This window comes from Musa acuminata, chromosome BXJ2-10 (assembly GCF_036884655.1).
Source record: "Musa acuminata AAA Group cultivar baxijiao chromosome BXJ2-10, Cavendish_Baxijiao_AAA, whole genome shotgun sequence".
Lineage (NCBI taxonomy): Eukaryota > Viridiplantae > Streptophyta > Magnoliopsida > Zingiberales > Musaceae > Musa > Musa acuminata.
The window spans coordinates 13,378,322-13,393,863 of record NC_088347.1 but is presented as its reverse complement, the minus strand read 5'-3'; the positions used below and the strand labels follow the sequence as shown (position 1 = coordinate 13,393,863).

The 15,542-nt window shown below is 41.4% G+C and overlaps 1 protein-coding gene across 1 annotated transcript; it reads right to left on the bottom strand.

Moving 5' to 3' along the window:
- Positions 1-12,913: 12,913 nt before the first annotated feature.
- LOC135625638 (uncharacterized) lies at positions 12,914-13,501 on the bottom strand (the record flags this gene model as incomplete). Its single annotated transcript, XM_065130692.1, has 1 exon — positions 12,914-13,501. A coding segment is annotated over exon 1 (588 nt), but the record flags the coding sequence as incomplete, so codon positions are not given.
- Between the last annotated feature and the right edge of the window lie 2,041 nt (positions 13,502-15,542).

Genomic DNA, 15,542 nt, shown 5'->3' with positions numbered 1-15,542 from the left:
TGTAAAGGTTGCCGACGGCAGAATCCTAAAGTGCGACCAAAGATGCCCACAGGTGAAACTATTACTACAAGACCAAGAAATTATCACCGATTTCTTCCTCCTACCAATTGATGACTATGAGGCAGTGCTTGGTATAGAATGGCTGACTGTTGGGAAATCATAGGGGGCGACATCATATGCGCAGCGGAAGAACAAGAAAAATAAAAATCCCTGATTCCCAAAAAGATGTTCATCGTCGTGCGAAGATTGGTGCGCAAAATCCGCAAAAACACAAAACTGCGTATAGAGATTGTGTTACCTAGGGAGATCGTATATCCCTGTTTCCTTGCAGATCCTTAGGAGAGGGTGAAGGAGGTCAAGCGTCCTCCTCTCTAGCGGTGATCCACACAGCAGGGTTGCGACGACGCTCCTCAAAACTCCAGGCCTACTCTGAGGTGGAGAGGGAGAGGAGAATAGGAAGGGCAAGCAAAGACTCTAGCCTATGAGGCTGTGAATCCCTCCTATTTATAGAGATCCCGTGTCAAAACCCTAATGGGTCCTTTCCCTAGTGGGTATTGGATCTGCATCCAATAAGACAAGGGCTCCGTCGGATATCTCATATCCGAACCTCTACTCATCGCAATGCCTACCATATGTGTGTGACCCTCTAGGCCCAATATCGAGCTGGCCGTGAGTCATACCTGTCAGAACTCCTTCTAACTCAGTGAATTATTATCTCTGTAATAATTCACTCGACTCATCGACTACGGAAGTACTAGGCCACTACGCCGTAGTCCCCAGACGATACAGGGGAATCCAATCCATTGGACCTGTCTGTCCTCAGTTACCATGTACCTATAGTCCCTCATCCATCTAATATCTCCATGCATCACGATCGTCTGTCTCGTGGGTCCCGCTATGGCATCCACGCTCCCGTTGCGCCTCCTCATGTGATTACAACTTAATCATAGGCACGCAGGCCCGACAATAAACGAGAAATATAATGGAGGTTCGCAGACCTCAATAATAATAATCACAAGTACACACATCACACGGTCCATGATCATCCGTCCACTCATCATACATCACATGTATAAATAATCATCATCATGTAGGACTACTAGATAATAATAAAAATAATAATCAACTAAACCTTTTAATTAATTAATATTTTCTGAAATCAGGGATATATAGGGAATTTCTCAATTCCTAAGGGTATTTTCGTAATTTGGACAAAAGACAGAAACTGGAATTTCTCAAATTCCGAGGGGCAAAACTGTCTTTTGCCCAGAAAACCCTAATACCCTTTGCCCTTTTTGCTGCTGCCGCCGCCGCCACCCTGCCGGCGGTGGCCTGTGCGGCGGGGCGAGGGCACTGCCCTCGCCTGCAGGCGGCACGCCCGCTGGCGGCGATGCCGCTGCGGGTGGGCGCCCCCTTCGGGCGCCGTTGCCTCCGCAGACGGTGCTGTACCGCCGGGCGGCCGCCCTTGGGGGGGGTTTCGCCCGCGGGAGCAGCGGCGGCAGGCGCCGCTTCCTTTCGGCGGCAGGCGCCGCTTCCCTGTGGCGCCTCTGCCCGTGGGTTGCCAGCCCCGCCAGCAGCAAGCCTGCTGCAAGCAGACCGCCGGCCGGCTGCTGCAGGCACAGCGCTTGCGCATGCGCCGGCGCTGTGCTGCCTGGCTGCGGCTGCAGCTGCGGCTGCAGGTATGCAGATCGAGGGCAGCAACTGTTGCTGCCCTTCCTCGCTTTTGCGTCAACGATTTTGACGTCAATATTCTTCCTAAACACAACACACGCAGTTCAAAACCAATCATTCGCACGAACAACCTGGCTCTGATACCACTGTTGGGAAATCATAGGGGGCGACATCATATGCGCAGCAGAAGAACAAGAAAAACAAAAATCCCCGATTCCCAAAAAGATGTTCATCGTCGTGCGAAGATTGGTGCGCAAAATCCGCAAAAACACAAAACTGCGTATAGAGATTGTGTTACCTAGGGAGATCGTATATCCCTGTTTCCTTGCAGATCCTTAGGAGAGGGTGAAGGAGGTCAAGCGTCCTCCTCTCTAGCGGTGATCCACATAGCTGGGTTGCGACGACGCTCCTCAAAACTCCAGGCCTACTCTGAGGTGGAGAGGGAGAGGAGAATAGGAAGGGCAAGCAAAGACTCTAGCCTATGAGGCTGTGAATCCCTCCTATTTATAGAGATCCCGTGTCAAAACCCTAATGGGTCCTTTCCCTAGTGGGTATTGGATCTGCATCCAATAAGACAAGGGCTCCGTCGGATATCTCATATCTGAACCTCTACTCATCGCAATGCCTACCATATGTGTGTGACCCTCTAGGCCCAATATCGAGCTGGCCGTGAGTCATACCTGTCAGAACTCCTTCTAACTCAGTGAATTATTATCTCTGTAATAATTCACTCGACTCATCGACTACGGAAGTACTAGGCCACTACGCCGTAGTCCCCAGACGATACAGGGGAATCCAATCCATTGGACCTGTCTGTCCTCAGTTACCATGTACCTATAGTCCCTCATCCATCTAATATCCCAGAGACCGTATATCGAGCATGGTGCTGTCAGACCCATACGGTTTCTACTCGAGTCTCGCTCTAATCGGATTCTCCCGGAGAACTCTTTCTCTCTCAACCCGAATGACCCTGGCCAGGGATTTGTCTGAGCAAGAACACATGGGATATTCCTCTCATGATACCGAGAGTGGATGATCCTCTATCGACACTCAATAGCCCTCGTAAGGTCGACTACCACTCCCAATGACCAGCTGTACTAGATCTGGGAACAGCCAAACCTATAAGTCTGGTATCAAAGAGTGGAGCACTCATACAGGACATCCTTGGTGTCTCAAGTCTAAGAACCAGATACACCACTAGGACTACGGAATCGTTGTCTGACAATAAGGCATCATCAACCATCCAGCATTCCGTAAGCGAATCAATCAGTGAACTCATTCTCCAATGAGTACATGTACTATATCCCTAGTGTCCCTACACGAGCAGCTATGAGACCAGCTGCATCCATCATATGGACGGGTATACAGCACACCAGTCTATCCGGTTATCACGATGTCCCTCTCGAGTAACCTATGACCGGGATTATTTAGGATATGTGTTTAAAGGTGAATCGATCTCATTATCGTGATCTCATCACGATCCGATTCCCATTGCATAAATCCAAGGACATCACAATATATATGCATTTATGCAATAGTTATAAAGTGATATACGCCAAAATATAATAAGCAAAAAGATTCTGTATCAAGTCACACGTGCCATCACTCACGTGATTGGCTTGCTGGGCACTTATGACTAGCACTGACTACACTAGGTGATGTCTCTTGGAACTTTTCTAAATTAATTATGAAATTTTACTGTAAGGGCAAACAGATCATCCTATGCGGGAAGCGCGGAAGCAACGTTACCACTGTTTCGACCCAACGAATGGAGAAAGTTTTACATAAGGTAAATGGTGCCTTTTTGATGCACCTCTAGCAGCAACCAAAGGGGAAGAAAATAGAATTTGAAGATCAAAATCTTGCCCAATTGCTTACTGAATCCGCCTGATACCTGCTTGTGACACTCAGAGCATGCGCTATATCAGGCCTAGTACATAGCATGGCATACATGATAGACCCTATTGTTGAGGCATAAGGTATCATATCCATGTTCGCCCTTTCTTCTGGAGTCTTTGGGGACATACTCGTAGAAAGCGATATCCCATGTCTCATCGGTATGAGACCTCTCTTGGAATTTTCCATGCCAAACCTTTTGACAATAGTTTCTATGTACTTGGACTGGGACAAGCCAAGCATCCTTTTGGATCTATCTCTATAGATTCTAATCCCCAAGATATAAGATGCTTCTCCTAAGTCCTTCATGGAGAAGTGTCTAGATAACCAAGCCTTTATTGTGGATAGCATTCCTATGTCATTCCCAATGATGAGGATGTCATCCACATATAACACCATAAAGCTAATAGCGCTCCCACTTACCTTTCTGTATACACAAGGCTCATCTTCGTTCTTAACGAAGTCATAAGATCTGATTGCCTCATCAAATCTTATGTTCCAACTTCGGGAAGCTTGCTTTAGTCCATAAATGGATCTAAGCAACCTACACACCTTATCTGGGCAGTTCTTGGACACGAATCCCTCAGGTTGCATCATATACACCTCCTCCTCCAGGTTCCCGTTGAGGAATGCGGTTTTCACATCCATCTGCCAGATCTCATAATCATAGTGTGCTGCAATAGCCAATAGAATTCTGATGGATTTTAGCATTGCTACGGGTGAGAAAGTTTCGTCGTAGTCAACACCTTGCCTTTGACGATACCCCTTAGCCACTAGCCTTGCTTTATAGGTCTCTACCTTTCCATCTACTCCGATCTTTTTCTTAAAGATCCACTTGCAACCGATGGGTACAATACCTTCGGGTGCATCAACTAGGTTCCAAACCTTATTGGAGTACATAGAATCCATCTCAGAATTCATGGCTTCTTTCCACTTCCCGGAGTCTATACTCATAATAGCCTCCTCGTAGGTCTGAGGATCAATATCCTCTACATCCTCTGCTCTAATATGTCCCACATATCTCTCAGGAGGATGGGATACTCTATCAGACCTGCGTAAAGTTGAAACTTGTGTATTAGATACCTGAACAGACTCGGGCTGTAGAGTGGTGCTTGAGCTTGGTTCTCCAACCTCGCTCAATTCTATCATTCTCCCACTGTCTCCGTCAAGAATGTGTTCCTTCTCAAGGAACACTGCTCTCTTAGCTACAAAGACCTTTTGGTCCTCGAGATGATAGAAATAATACCCACAAGTTTCCTTGGGGTGTCCCACAAATTTGCATCGCTCTGTTCTTAATTCTAACTTATCGGGGTTGTGTCTTTTAACATGGGCAGAGCAGCCCCAAATCTTAACAACCTTAAGATCAGGCTTCTTTCCTTTCCATATCTCATATGGTGTAGACACCACCGACTTAGTTGGAACTCTGTTCAGAAGGTAAGCTGCGGTTTCTAGGGCATATCCCCAGAATGAGATGGGTAGGTCAGCGAAACTCATCATGGACCGTACCATATCTAATAATGTACGATTTCTCCTTTCAGAGACACCATTGAGCTGAGGTGTATAAGGAGGTGTCCATTGGGATAATATCCCATGGTCCTTGAGGAAGTGAGTAAACTCTGTACTTAAGTACTCACCTCCTCGATCTGATCGAAGAGTTTTGATACTCTTTCCAGTCTGGTTCTCCACCTCATTCTTATACTCTCTGAATTTCTCAAAGGCCTCGGACTTGTACTTCATTAAGTATGTTAGGATCGGAGCGGCACTAAGAGGGGGGGGGTGAATTAGTGCAGCGGATAAAAACTTCGATTTTAATCAAAATCTTTCGTACGTTAAGAACGAAACTTGAGAAATTTAACTTGAAGGCGTATTCTTGAAGTTGCGCAACAAGAGTAATAAGGAACTAAAGCAGTAAGAAGATTTGCAGTAATGTAAATGACAATAATAAAGAGCAAACCAGAGATTACGCCGATTTTTAGAGTGGTTCGGTCAAATGACCTACTCCACTTGCGAGGCCCCTCTTCGATGAGGCTCCCACCTTCCACTAGCAAGTCTCTTGAAATGGAAGGGTAAACACCCCTCTTACAACCTTTTACAAGCAGCTCAACCTCTTATAAATTTTCAATAAGAAAGAAGGAGGAGAACTCGCTAGCAAATTGAAAACAAGACTTGCTAAGACTTTCTAAGACTTTTCTCTCAATCAAAATGCTTCTCAAAAGTTGTAACCTCAGTTGAGATTTGAGGGGTATTTATAGGCCTCAAGAGGATTCAAATTTTGGGTTTCAAAATTTGAATTCTTTTAGGGTTCCCGGTGTTGGAGGTTCCACCGCCCAGCCAGGCGGTGCCACCGCCCAGCACTCGGGTACTGGACGGTGCAACCGCCCAGCCAAGGAGGTGTCACCGCCCAGCACTCGGGTGCTGGGCGGTTCCACCGCCCAACTAGGCGGTGCCACCGCCTACAGTATTTTCAGCCCAACTACAGTGTTTTCAGCCACTAGTTGGGCTTCAATCTTGGCTCTCTAGTTCGCTGGTTTAGCTTAATTTTTAGCCTAAACCAACTCTGACTTTGGGCCCAGTTGGCCCCTAACCAGGATATAGGATTATCTCTTAATCCTAATCCAAATTACAAGTGGACTACATAACCAAAACACATCCTAAGCAAATTTTCAACCGCGAACGTCGAGTCTTGTTCCGGCGAGCTTTCCGACGAACTTCTTCCGACGGACTCCCTGCAAGCTCCCAATCTTTGTGATGACTTTTAACGAGTAGCCGAGCCTTCTCGGTGATCTCCGCGAGCCTCCGACGATTTCTTCGGCGAACTTTCGACACGTTCTCGATTTCTTCTCGGATGGTTCCGGCAGCATCTCCGATGATTCTTCGGTCTCTTAAACGTCCATCGAGCTCGACTCCGGTATCCTTGCTTTATGTTTTCTGGTTATCGTAGTTAATCCTGCGCACTTAGCTCAATAATATGGATTAGATCAATTAACCCACCAATTGATTATATCATCAAAATCCAAGATTCAACAATCTCCCCCTTTTTGATGATGACAATCAATTGATGACGGAGTTAAACATAACTCCCCCTATCTATATGCCATATTATGAGAAGATAAAAAACACTTGAATTCCATCCCATTGGATTCAAGCATAACCCGATAAGTTCTAATCGTAGAACTTTATCGTTATCCTCCTTAAACAATAGTAAGTACGAAACTTCGATGAAAATCATAAGTTAAATGATACGGGACGAATTTTGCTACGACAGAAGATAAAGATTTTCAATATAAATTTCATGTTATCAATCTTGTGATATTTTCAAGGATTTGCAAGTCATATAAGACATTCATATCACACAGAAGATAAAGATTTTCAATATAAATTTCATGATATCAATCTTGTGATATTTTCAAGGATTTGCAAGTCATATAAGACATTCATATCACACAAGTTTTTGTAATTCATATTAGTCATGTCATATAAGTCATCACTTCTCCCCCTTTGTCATCAACAAAAAGAGACAAGCCAGCTAATTGATGATCATAGAAAAAGGTATAGCATTTATCAAAGTTCATCATTCAAATTTGCCAGAAATAGTTTATCCAAAAGACATCATCATCTATGCAGACAGTAGTTATCTAAAGGAAAGATCAGTTATCATACAATCGATGACAAACATGAACTTGTTTTTAAAAGCAAACAAGACAGAATAAAAAGATACATCAATTTAATCCTTAGGAGGTAATCCACAGTGCTGATACATGATATCTATTTTTTCATTCATCTATCGTAGTGTCTTCAAAATTTCAACTTGTTGATTCTGAATTTGTTCTTGCTGTGATTTGATCGGAGATAGCTCCGCCATAATGAAATTTTCAGAGGAGGAAACAGGAGCTGAAGGTGCTGCTCCAAAGGGACTAGGAGGAGGAGATTCACTTCCCATAAGAATTGGTGTTTCAGGTTGTTCTATTGGTGTAGGTATTGGATCCGTCCTTCTAGGCTGCCTAACCCATATGCCATTGCTAAAAGTGCACCTAAGTTTTTTTAGCAGGTTTTTATTTATTATGTTATATCGATCATTTTGAATAGATTCTTCATCGGGTGGAATGCAAATGTCATAGGCATGAAGAATTCTAGTGATTAACCTCCCATATGGCAATATAGTATCTTTAGTCATAATTTCCTGCATGTGTTGGCGAATCAAGTACCCAAAACAATTATGCTGACCGGTCATAATCCAATACATGGTTCCTATTTCTAATTGACTTACTTCGTCAAGATGAAATTGTTTGGGGAATATGATGCTTGTGATAATGTGATGAAGAATTTTAGAGTTGAAAGGCATTAAGTGTTCACAGCTCTTGGGTAGGAAGTCAAGGTTTGGATTTGCAAAAATTGTTTTCACGGCTTCGGAATAGGTTGCTCCTATTTTTTTGACGTCCCATTTACCCTTAAAATAGCATCCCCTGTCTTTTTCAGTTATGCCAATTAGCTCACAAATGGTGCTGTCAAAAATTCTAATGGGTGTTCCTAGAATGTAAGTGCTTAGGCTATCATTGTCTTCATATAGGTTGGCATAGAACAATTTCACTAACCGTGGATAGATTGATTCATCTATTTGTAGTAGAGGTAGAGCTTCTAGTTGAGCAAACCACTTAATGGGATCTAAGTCCTCTAGTTCATCCAAATCAACGTATTTTCCCTTATGGACACATCGTGTTTCAAATTTTGGAAAGCTAAGGGCTACCTCTTTTGATCTAAAAAGGTCATGGTTATATGAATCTCCTTCAATCCTTATTCCTTTTGATCTCTTTGGTGCCATTTTCTAGACAAGATGATGATGAAATTGTGAAAAATAAGCAAGAGAAAGAGAAAAGATAAGAGGGATTTCAAGTGTTACCTTGTGGAGATTATGTTGAGAGATGGAAAGCTTGGACCACCAAGAATCCTTCTCCAATGTTTCTAAGAGGTAGAATGAGGGTTAGAGGGAATGGGAGAGGGTTTTGGAGAGGTGTTTCTTCGGGTTGGGGGCGGTGTCACCGCCGGCCCTAACCCCTCGGGTTAAAAGGGTGACTCGGTCGGTGTCACCGCCAAACTGGTCGGTGTCACCGCCTGGCGCCCGAGCGCCAGTCGGTCCAACCGCCGGATCTGGCGGTGCCACCGCTGGCATCACGCGGAGGAAAGAAAAAATTTTTTTCCCTTTCTGTTGTTTAGCTTCTTTCCTCAAGATCATAATTCATACTTTAATGGATCATTTTGAATTGTAGAAGAAGGAAGAACTCAAATTTATAAACGAAGGGAAAAGAACGAGTTTTTGTTTTTTTTTTTTTTTTTTGTGAAGTTCATTTTAGGGACAATTTAGCATGCCTAATTCCCTTCGGATGAATTCAAATTGGTCTTCATTCAAAGCTTTTGTAAATATATCTGCTAATTGATGCTTTGTGTCAATGAATTCTAGAACAACATCATTGTTAAAAACATGATTGCGTATGAAATGATGCCTAACGTCGATGTGCTTAGTTCTAGAGTGCTGAATTGAATTTTTAGTAAGGCATATGGCACTAGTATTATCACATTTTATGGGAATATTTTTAAAGTGAATTCCATAGTCTTCTAATGTATTTTTCATCCAAATTACTTGTGCACAACATGCACTTGCAGCAATGTATTCGGCTTCCGCCGTAGATAGTGCGACTGAATTTTGTTTCTTAGAAGTCCAAGAAACAAGTGCATGTCCTAAAAATTGGCATGTTCCGGATGTACTTTTTCTATCTATCCTGCATCCGCCAAAATCGGCATCTGCATAAGCTATTAGATCGAATTTTTCAGATTTTGGATACCACAATCCTAAATTTGGAGTTCCTTTGAGATATCTAAATATTCTTTTAACACTCTTAAGATGAGATAATTTAGGATTAGATTGAAACCTAGCGCAAAGTCCTACACTAAACATAATATCTGGTCTAGTCGCAGTGAGGTAGAGTAGACTACCTATCATTCCCCTATATGTTTTTTGATCGAAACTTTCACCATTTTCATCCATATCTAATTTAGTCGTAGTACTCATAGGGGTGTTTATTGCTTTTGAATTATCCATGTTAAATCGTTTTAACAATTCTAATGTATATTTCGATTGGTTAAGAAATATACCATCACTAAGTTGTTTGATTTGTAATCCCAAAAAGAAAGTTAATTCACCCATTAAACTCATTTCAAATTCAAGACTCATACATTTGGCAAATGATTCACATAGTGATTCATCCGAAGAGCCAAACACAATATCGTCAACATAAATTTGCACAATAAGAAAATTATTTTCAAAATGTTTAATAAACAATGTAGTATCAACCTTGCCTTTGGTAAAATTATTTAAAATAAGAAAGGAACTAAGCCTTTCATACCAAGCTCTAGGAGCTTGTTTTAAGCCATAGAGAGCTTTAGTCAATTTGAATACATGATTAGGAAGAAGAGAATTTTCAAATCCGGGAGGTTGTTCGACAAATACTTCTTCGGAAATAAAACCATTCAAGAAAGCACTTTTAACATCCATTTGAAATAGTTTAAAATTATTACTACTAGCATAGGCAAGGAGCATCCTTATGGCTTCTAATCGAGCCACGGGAGCGAAGGTTTCATCATAATCGATACCTTCTTCTTGGTTGAAACCTTTGGCCACTAATCTAGCCTTGTTTCTAACCACGATACCATTTTCGTCTTGCTTGTTTCTAAAGACCCACTTAGTACCTATGACTAAGTGGTCACTTGGTCTAGGAACAAGCTTCCATACCTCATTCCTCTCAAATTGGTTCAATTCTTCTTGCATTGCAATGATCCAAAAATCATCTTTTAAGGCTTCGTCAATACATTTAGGTTCAATTTGAGAAAGGAAAGCGGCGTTAGCACAGAAATTTTTGAAAGAAGAACGAGTTTGAACCCCTTTTGATGTATCTCCTATAATTTGCTCTTTTGGATGAGCATCTACATACTTTCATTCTTTTGGTAAAGAAATTTCGGAAGAAGATGCATTCAAAAGGCTATTTTGAGGAGAGGGTTCATTTAAATTCAAATTATCAAAACCAAGATCATCATCAAAATCATTTTTCTTTAAATCGGAAATTTCATTAAAAACTACATGAATAGACTCTTCAATTACTAAAGTTCTTTTATTAAAAACCCGAAAAGCTTTAGAAACGGAAGAGTAACCAAGAAAGATGCCTTCATCGGATTTAGCATCAAATTTTCCTAAAGCATCCCTTTCATTTAAAATAAAGCATTTACAACCAAAAACTTTAAAATAGGAGATGTTTGGTTTTTTGTTATTCCATAATTCATAGGGAGTTTTGGATAAGGATGGTCTTATTAGGACTCTATTCATGATGTAGCAAGCCGTATTTACGGCTTCGGCCCAAAAGTACTTAGGTAAACTATGTTCATTCAACATAGTTCTTGCCATTTCTTGTAGGTTTCTATTTTTCCTTTCAACTACTCCATTTTGTTGAGGATTTCTTGGAGTTGAGAAGTTGTGATTGTACCCATTACTTTCGCAAAAATTTTGAAAGTCACGGTTTTGGAATTCACCACCGTGATCACTCCGAATTGATGAAATCATGAAGCCTTTTTCATTTTGAGTGAGTTTACAAAATTTAGAGAAACACTTGAAGCAATCACTTTTGTGAGCTAAGAAATAGGTCCAAGTGTATCTAGAGTAGTCATCCACAATCACAAAGGCATATTTGCTTCCACCTAGACTTGTTGTATCAATTGGTCCAAATAAGTCCAAATGGATCAATTGTAATGGTCTAGTAGTGCTAATTTGATTTTTTGGTTTGAAGCTTGTTTTTATTTGTTTGCCTAGTTGACATGCATCGCATACTTTGTCCTTAATAAACTTTATATTTGGAATTCCTCGTACTAATTCTTGAGATGAGATCTTAGATATTGTTTTCATGCTTGCATGGCCTAATCTCCTATGCCAAAGCCAAGCATCATCATTTACGGCGGAGAAGCACATTTCATTACTTAGTTCATCAAGATTGATGGTATAGACATTATTTTGTTTTAAAGCAATCATAGTCATGTTATGATTTGGTTTTTCAATAATGCACATATTTGATTCAAATCTAACGATGTAACCTTTATCGCATAGTTGACTAATACTCAAGAGATTATGTTTCAATCCATCAACTAGTAAGACATCATCAATGGAAAAATTAAATTTGTTACCAATAGTTCCCTTGCCAATGATTTTGCCCTTGTTGTTGTCTCCGAAGGTAACGTACCCTTCTTCTTTGCTAGTGAGCATAGAGAAATGAGATGGATCTCCAGTCATATGTCTTGAGCATCCACTATCGAGATACCATCTCTTGCTCCTAGCTTGTGGGTTTGTCTACAAAAGAGGATGATTTTTAGGTACCCATTTGATTTTGGGTGCCTCAAAAATTGACCCACTAACTTTGTTATTTATGATTGAATTCTTTATAGTTCCTTTAGGAACCCATATTAATTTTTGTGAACTAATTTTCCTAAATGGGCATTTGTAGGCAATATGTCCGGATTTGCAACAAAAGTTGCATTTCACATAAGAGGAAACATGTAATGTAGGTCCTTTTACGAAAGTGGTGGGATTTTGATGTAATCCTTTTACAAATCCATTTCCATTTCTATTTGTGATGTGACCCTTGTTTGCAAGGATCATATCTAATCCTTTGCTACCAACCTTAAACTTGTTTAAGGTTTCCTTAAGAAGCATATTTTCATTTTTTATTGCTTCTAAGTGCTCACACTTAGAGCATGGAGGAGTTTGAAGACTATCAAACTTATCTTGTAGCAAAGCATGCTCTTTCTTTAAGATACTTAACTTCTTGCTAATAGTTCTACATTCATCAAATAATTCATGAAAAGCGATAGACAGTTCTTCAAAAGATAAATCTTCATTAAATAAATCACATACCTCTTCTCCTAACGCCATTAGCGCGTAATGAGCAACTTGCTCGGTGTTGGACTCCTCTTCTTCGGATGCACTTGAATCATCCCACGTTGCCTTGAACGCCTTCTTCTTTGATGTCCTCTTTTTGGCTTGAGGACAATCGTTCTTGTAGTGTCCCGGTTTTTTGCATTCATAGCAAATCACTTGGTCTTTCTTTTGTTCAAATTTATTTTTTGTATTATTTTTAAATATGTTCTTTCTTAAATATTTTTTAAACTTTTGAGTCAAAAGTGCAATGTCATTGTCACTGTCCTCATCACTTGATGTTCCTTTCAAGTGGTCTTCTTGTGATTTGAGTGCCATATCCTTCCTGTTCTTTGGAAGGGGGTTCTCGAGCTCGTCATGAGCTTGACATGTCATTTCGTAGGTCATTAGAGACCCAATGAGTTCTTCAAGAGGGAATGCTTTAAGGTCTTTGGCCTCTTGAATGGCCGTAACTTTTGGATCCCAACTTTTAGGGAGGGATCTTAAGATTTTAGTTACTAGTTCAAAGTTAGTAAAATCTTTACCAAGAGCTTTGAGTCCATTGATGACATCCGTAAACCGGGTGTACATGTCTCCGATGGACTCACTTGGTTTCATTCGGAAAAGTTCGTAAGAGTGCACAAGGATGTTGATTTTGGACTCTTTCACTCGGCTAGTGCCTTCATGAGTGACCTCAAGAGTTCTCCAAATATCAAAAGCCGAATCACACATTGAAACACGATTAAATTCGTTTTTGTCTAATGCACAAAACAAGGCATTCATAGCCTTTGCATTTAAAGCAAAAACCTTCTTCTCCGATTCATTCCATTCACTCATCGGAAGAGAAGATTTTTGAAATCCATTCTCAACAATAGACCAAAGCTCAAAGTCCATAGAAATGAGGAAGATCCTCATGCGAGTCTTCCAATATGTGTAATCCGACCCATTAAACAAAGGTGGTCGTGCAATAGAATGGCCCTCTTGCATGCCGGAATAAGCCATCTCTCTTGGGTATTAAACCAAATATGAGAGATAACCTCGCTCTGATACCACTTGTTAGGATCGGAGCGGCACTAAGAGGGGGGGGGGTGAATTAGTGCAGCGGATAAAAACTTCGATTTTAATCAAAATCTTTCGTACGTTAAGAACGAAACTTGAGAAATTTAACTTGAAGGCATATTCTTGAAGTTGCGCAACAAGAGTAATAAGGAACTAAAGCAGTAAGAAGATTTGCAGTAATGTAAATGACAATAATAAAGAGCAAACCAGAGATTACGCCGATTTTTAGAGTGGTTCGGTCAAATGACCTACTCCACTTGCGAGGCCCCTCTTCGATGAGGCTCCCACCTTCCACTAGCAAGTCTCTTGAAATGGAAGGGTAAACACCCCTCTTACAACCTTTTACAAGCAGCTCAACCTCTTACAAATTTTCAATAAGAAAGAAGGAGGAGAACTCTCTAGCAAATTGAAAACAAGACTTGCTAAGACTTTCTAAGACTTTTCTCTCAATCAAAATGCTTCTCAAAAGTTGTAACCTCAGTTGAGATTTGAGGGGTATTTATAGGCCTCAAGAGGATTCAAATTTTGGGTTTCAAAATTTGAATTCTTTTAGGGTTCCCGGTGCTGGAGGTTCCACCGCCCAGCCAGGCGGTGCCACCGCCCAGCACTCGGGTACTGGACGGTGCAACTGCCCAGCCAAGGAGGTGTCACCGCCCAGCACTCGGGTGCTGGGCGGTTCCACCGCCCAACTAGGCGGTGCCACCGCCCAACTAGGCGGTGCCACCGCCTACAGTATTTTCAGCCCAACTACAGTGTTTTCAGCCACTAGTTGGGCTTCAATCTTGGCTCTCTAGTTCGCTAGTTTAGCTTAATTTTTAGCCTAAACCAACTCTGACTTTGGGCCCAGTTGGCCCCTAACCAGGATATAGGATTATCTCTTAATCCTAATCCTAATTACAAGTGGACTACATAACCAAAACACATCCTAAGCAAATTTTCAACCGCGAACGTCGAGTCTTGTTCCGGTGAGCTTTCCGATGAACTTCTTCCGACGGACTCCCTGCAAGCTCCCAATCTTTGTGATGACTTTTAACGAGTAGCCGAGCCTTCTCGGTGATCTCCGCGAGCCTCCGACGATTTCTTCGGTGAACTTTCGACACGTTCCCGATTTCTTCTCGGATGGTTCCGGCAGCATCTCCGATGATTCTTCGGTCTCTTAAACGTCCATCGAGCTCGACTCCGGTATCCTTGCTTTATGTTTTCTGGTTATCGTAGTTAATCCTGCGCACTTAACTCAATAATATGGATTAGATCAATTAACCCACCAATTGATTATATCATCAAAATCCAAGATTCAACAAAGTACACATATCCATACCTTGAGAAATCATCAGTAAATGTAATGAAGTAGGAGTAACCTCCAATGGCATGAGTTGACATGGGTCCACATACATCACTATGTATGAGTTCCAACAACTCAGTGGCTCTCTCTCCAGTTCCACTAAATGGAGAGTTGGTCAGTTTTCCACGAATGCAAGGCTCACAAGTTGCATATGACACATAGTCGAATGGATCTAGATATCCATCATTTAGCAACTTTTGAATCCTTCTTTCATGGATGTGACCTAGCCTACAATGCCACAGGTATGCACTGTTCAACTCATCTCGTTTCCTTTTGGACACATTTATATTCATGATATGTGGAGTGGTGTCTAACATAAATAAACCATTATGCAATGTTCCTTTCGTGATGATCTTATCATCTAATAATATCGAACAACCATTGTTCTCAAAAACAAATTTATATCCACTAACTGTTAAACATGAAATGGAGATAATGTTTTTGATAATAGAAGGAACAAAATAACATGCATCTAATGCAATAAAAGCTCCACTAGGCAGATGTAGGGCGACCTCGCCAACAGCTAATACAGCAACTTTTGCTCCATTACCCATCTTGAGGTCCATCTCGCCTCTCTCTAGTCTCCTAGGCCTTACCAGAACCTACAACGAATTGCATATATGATAA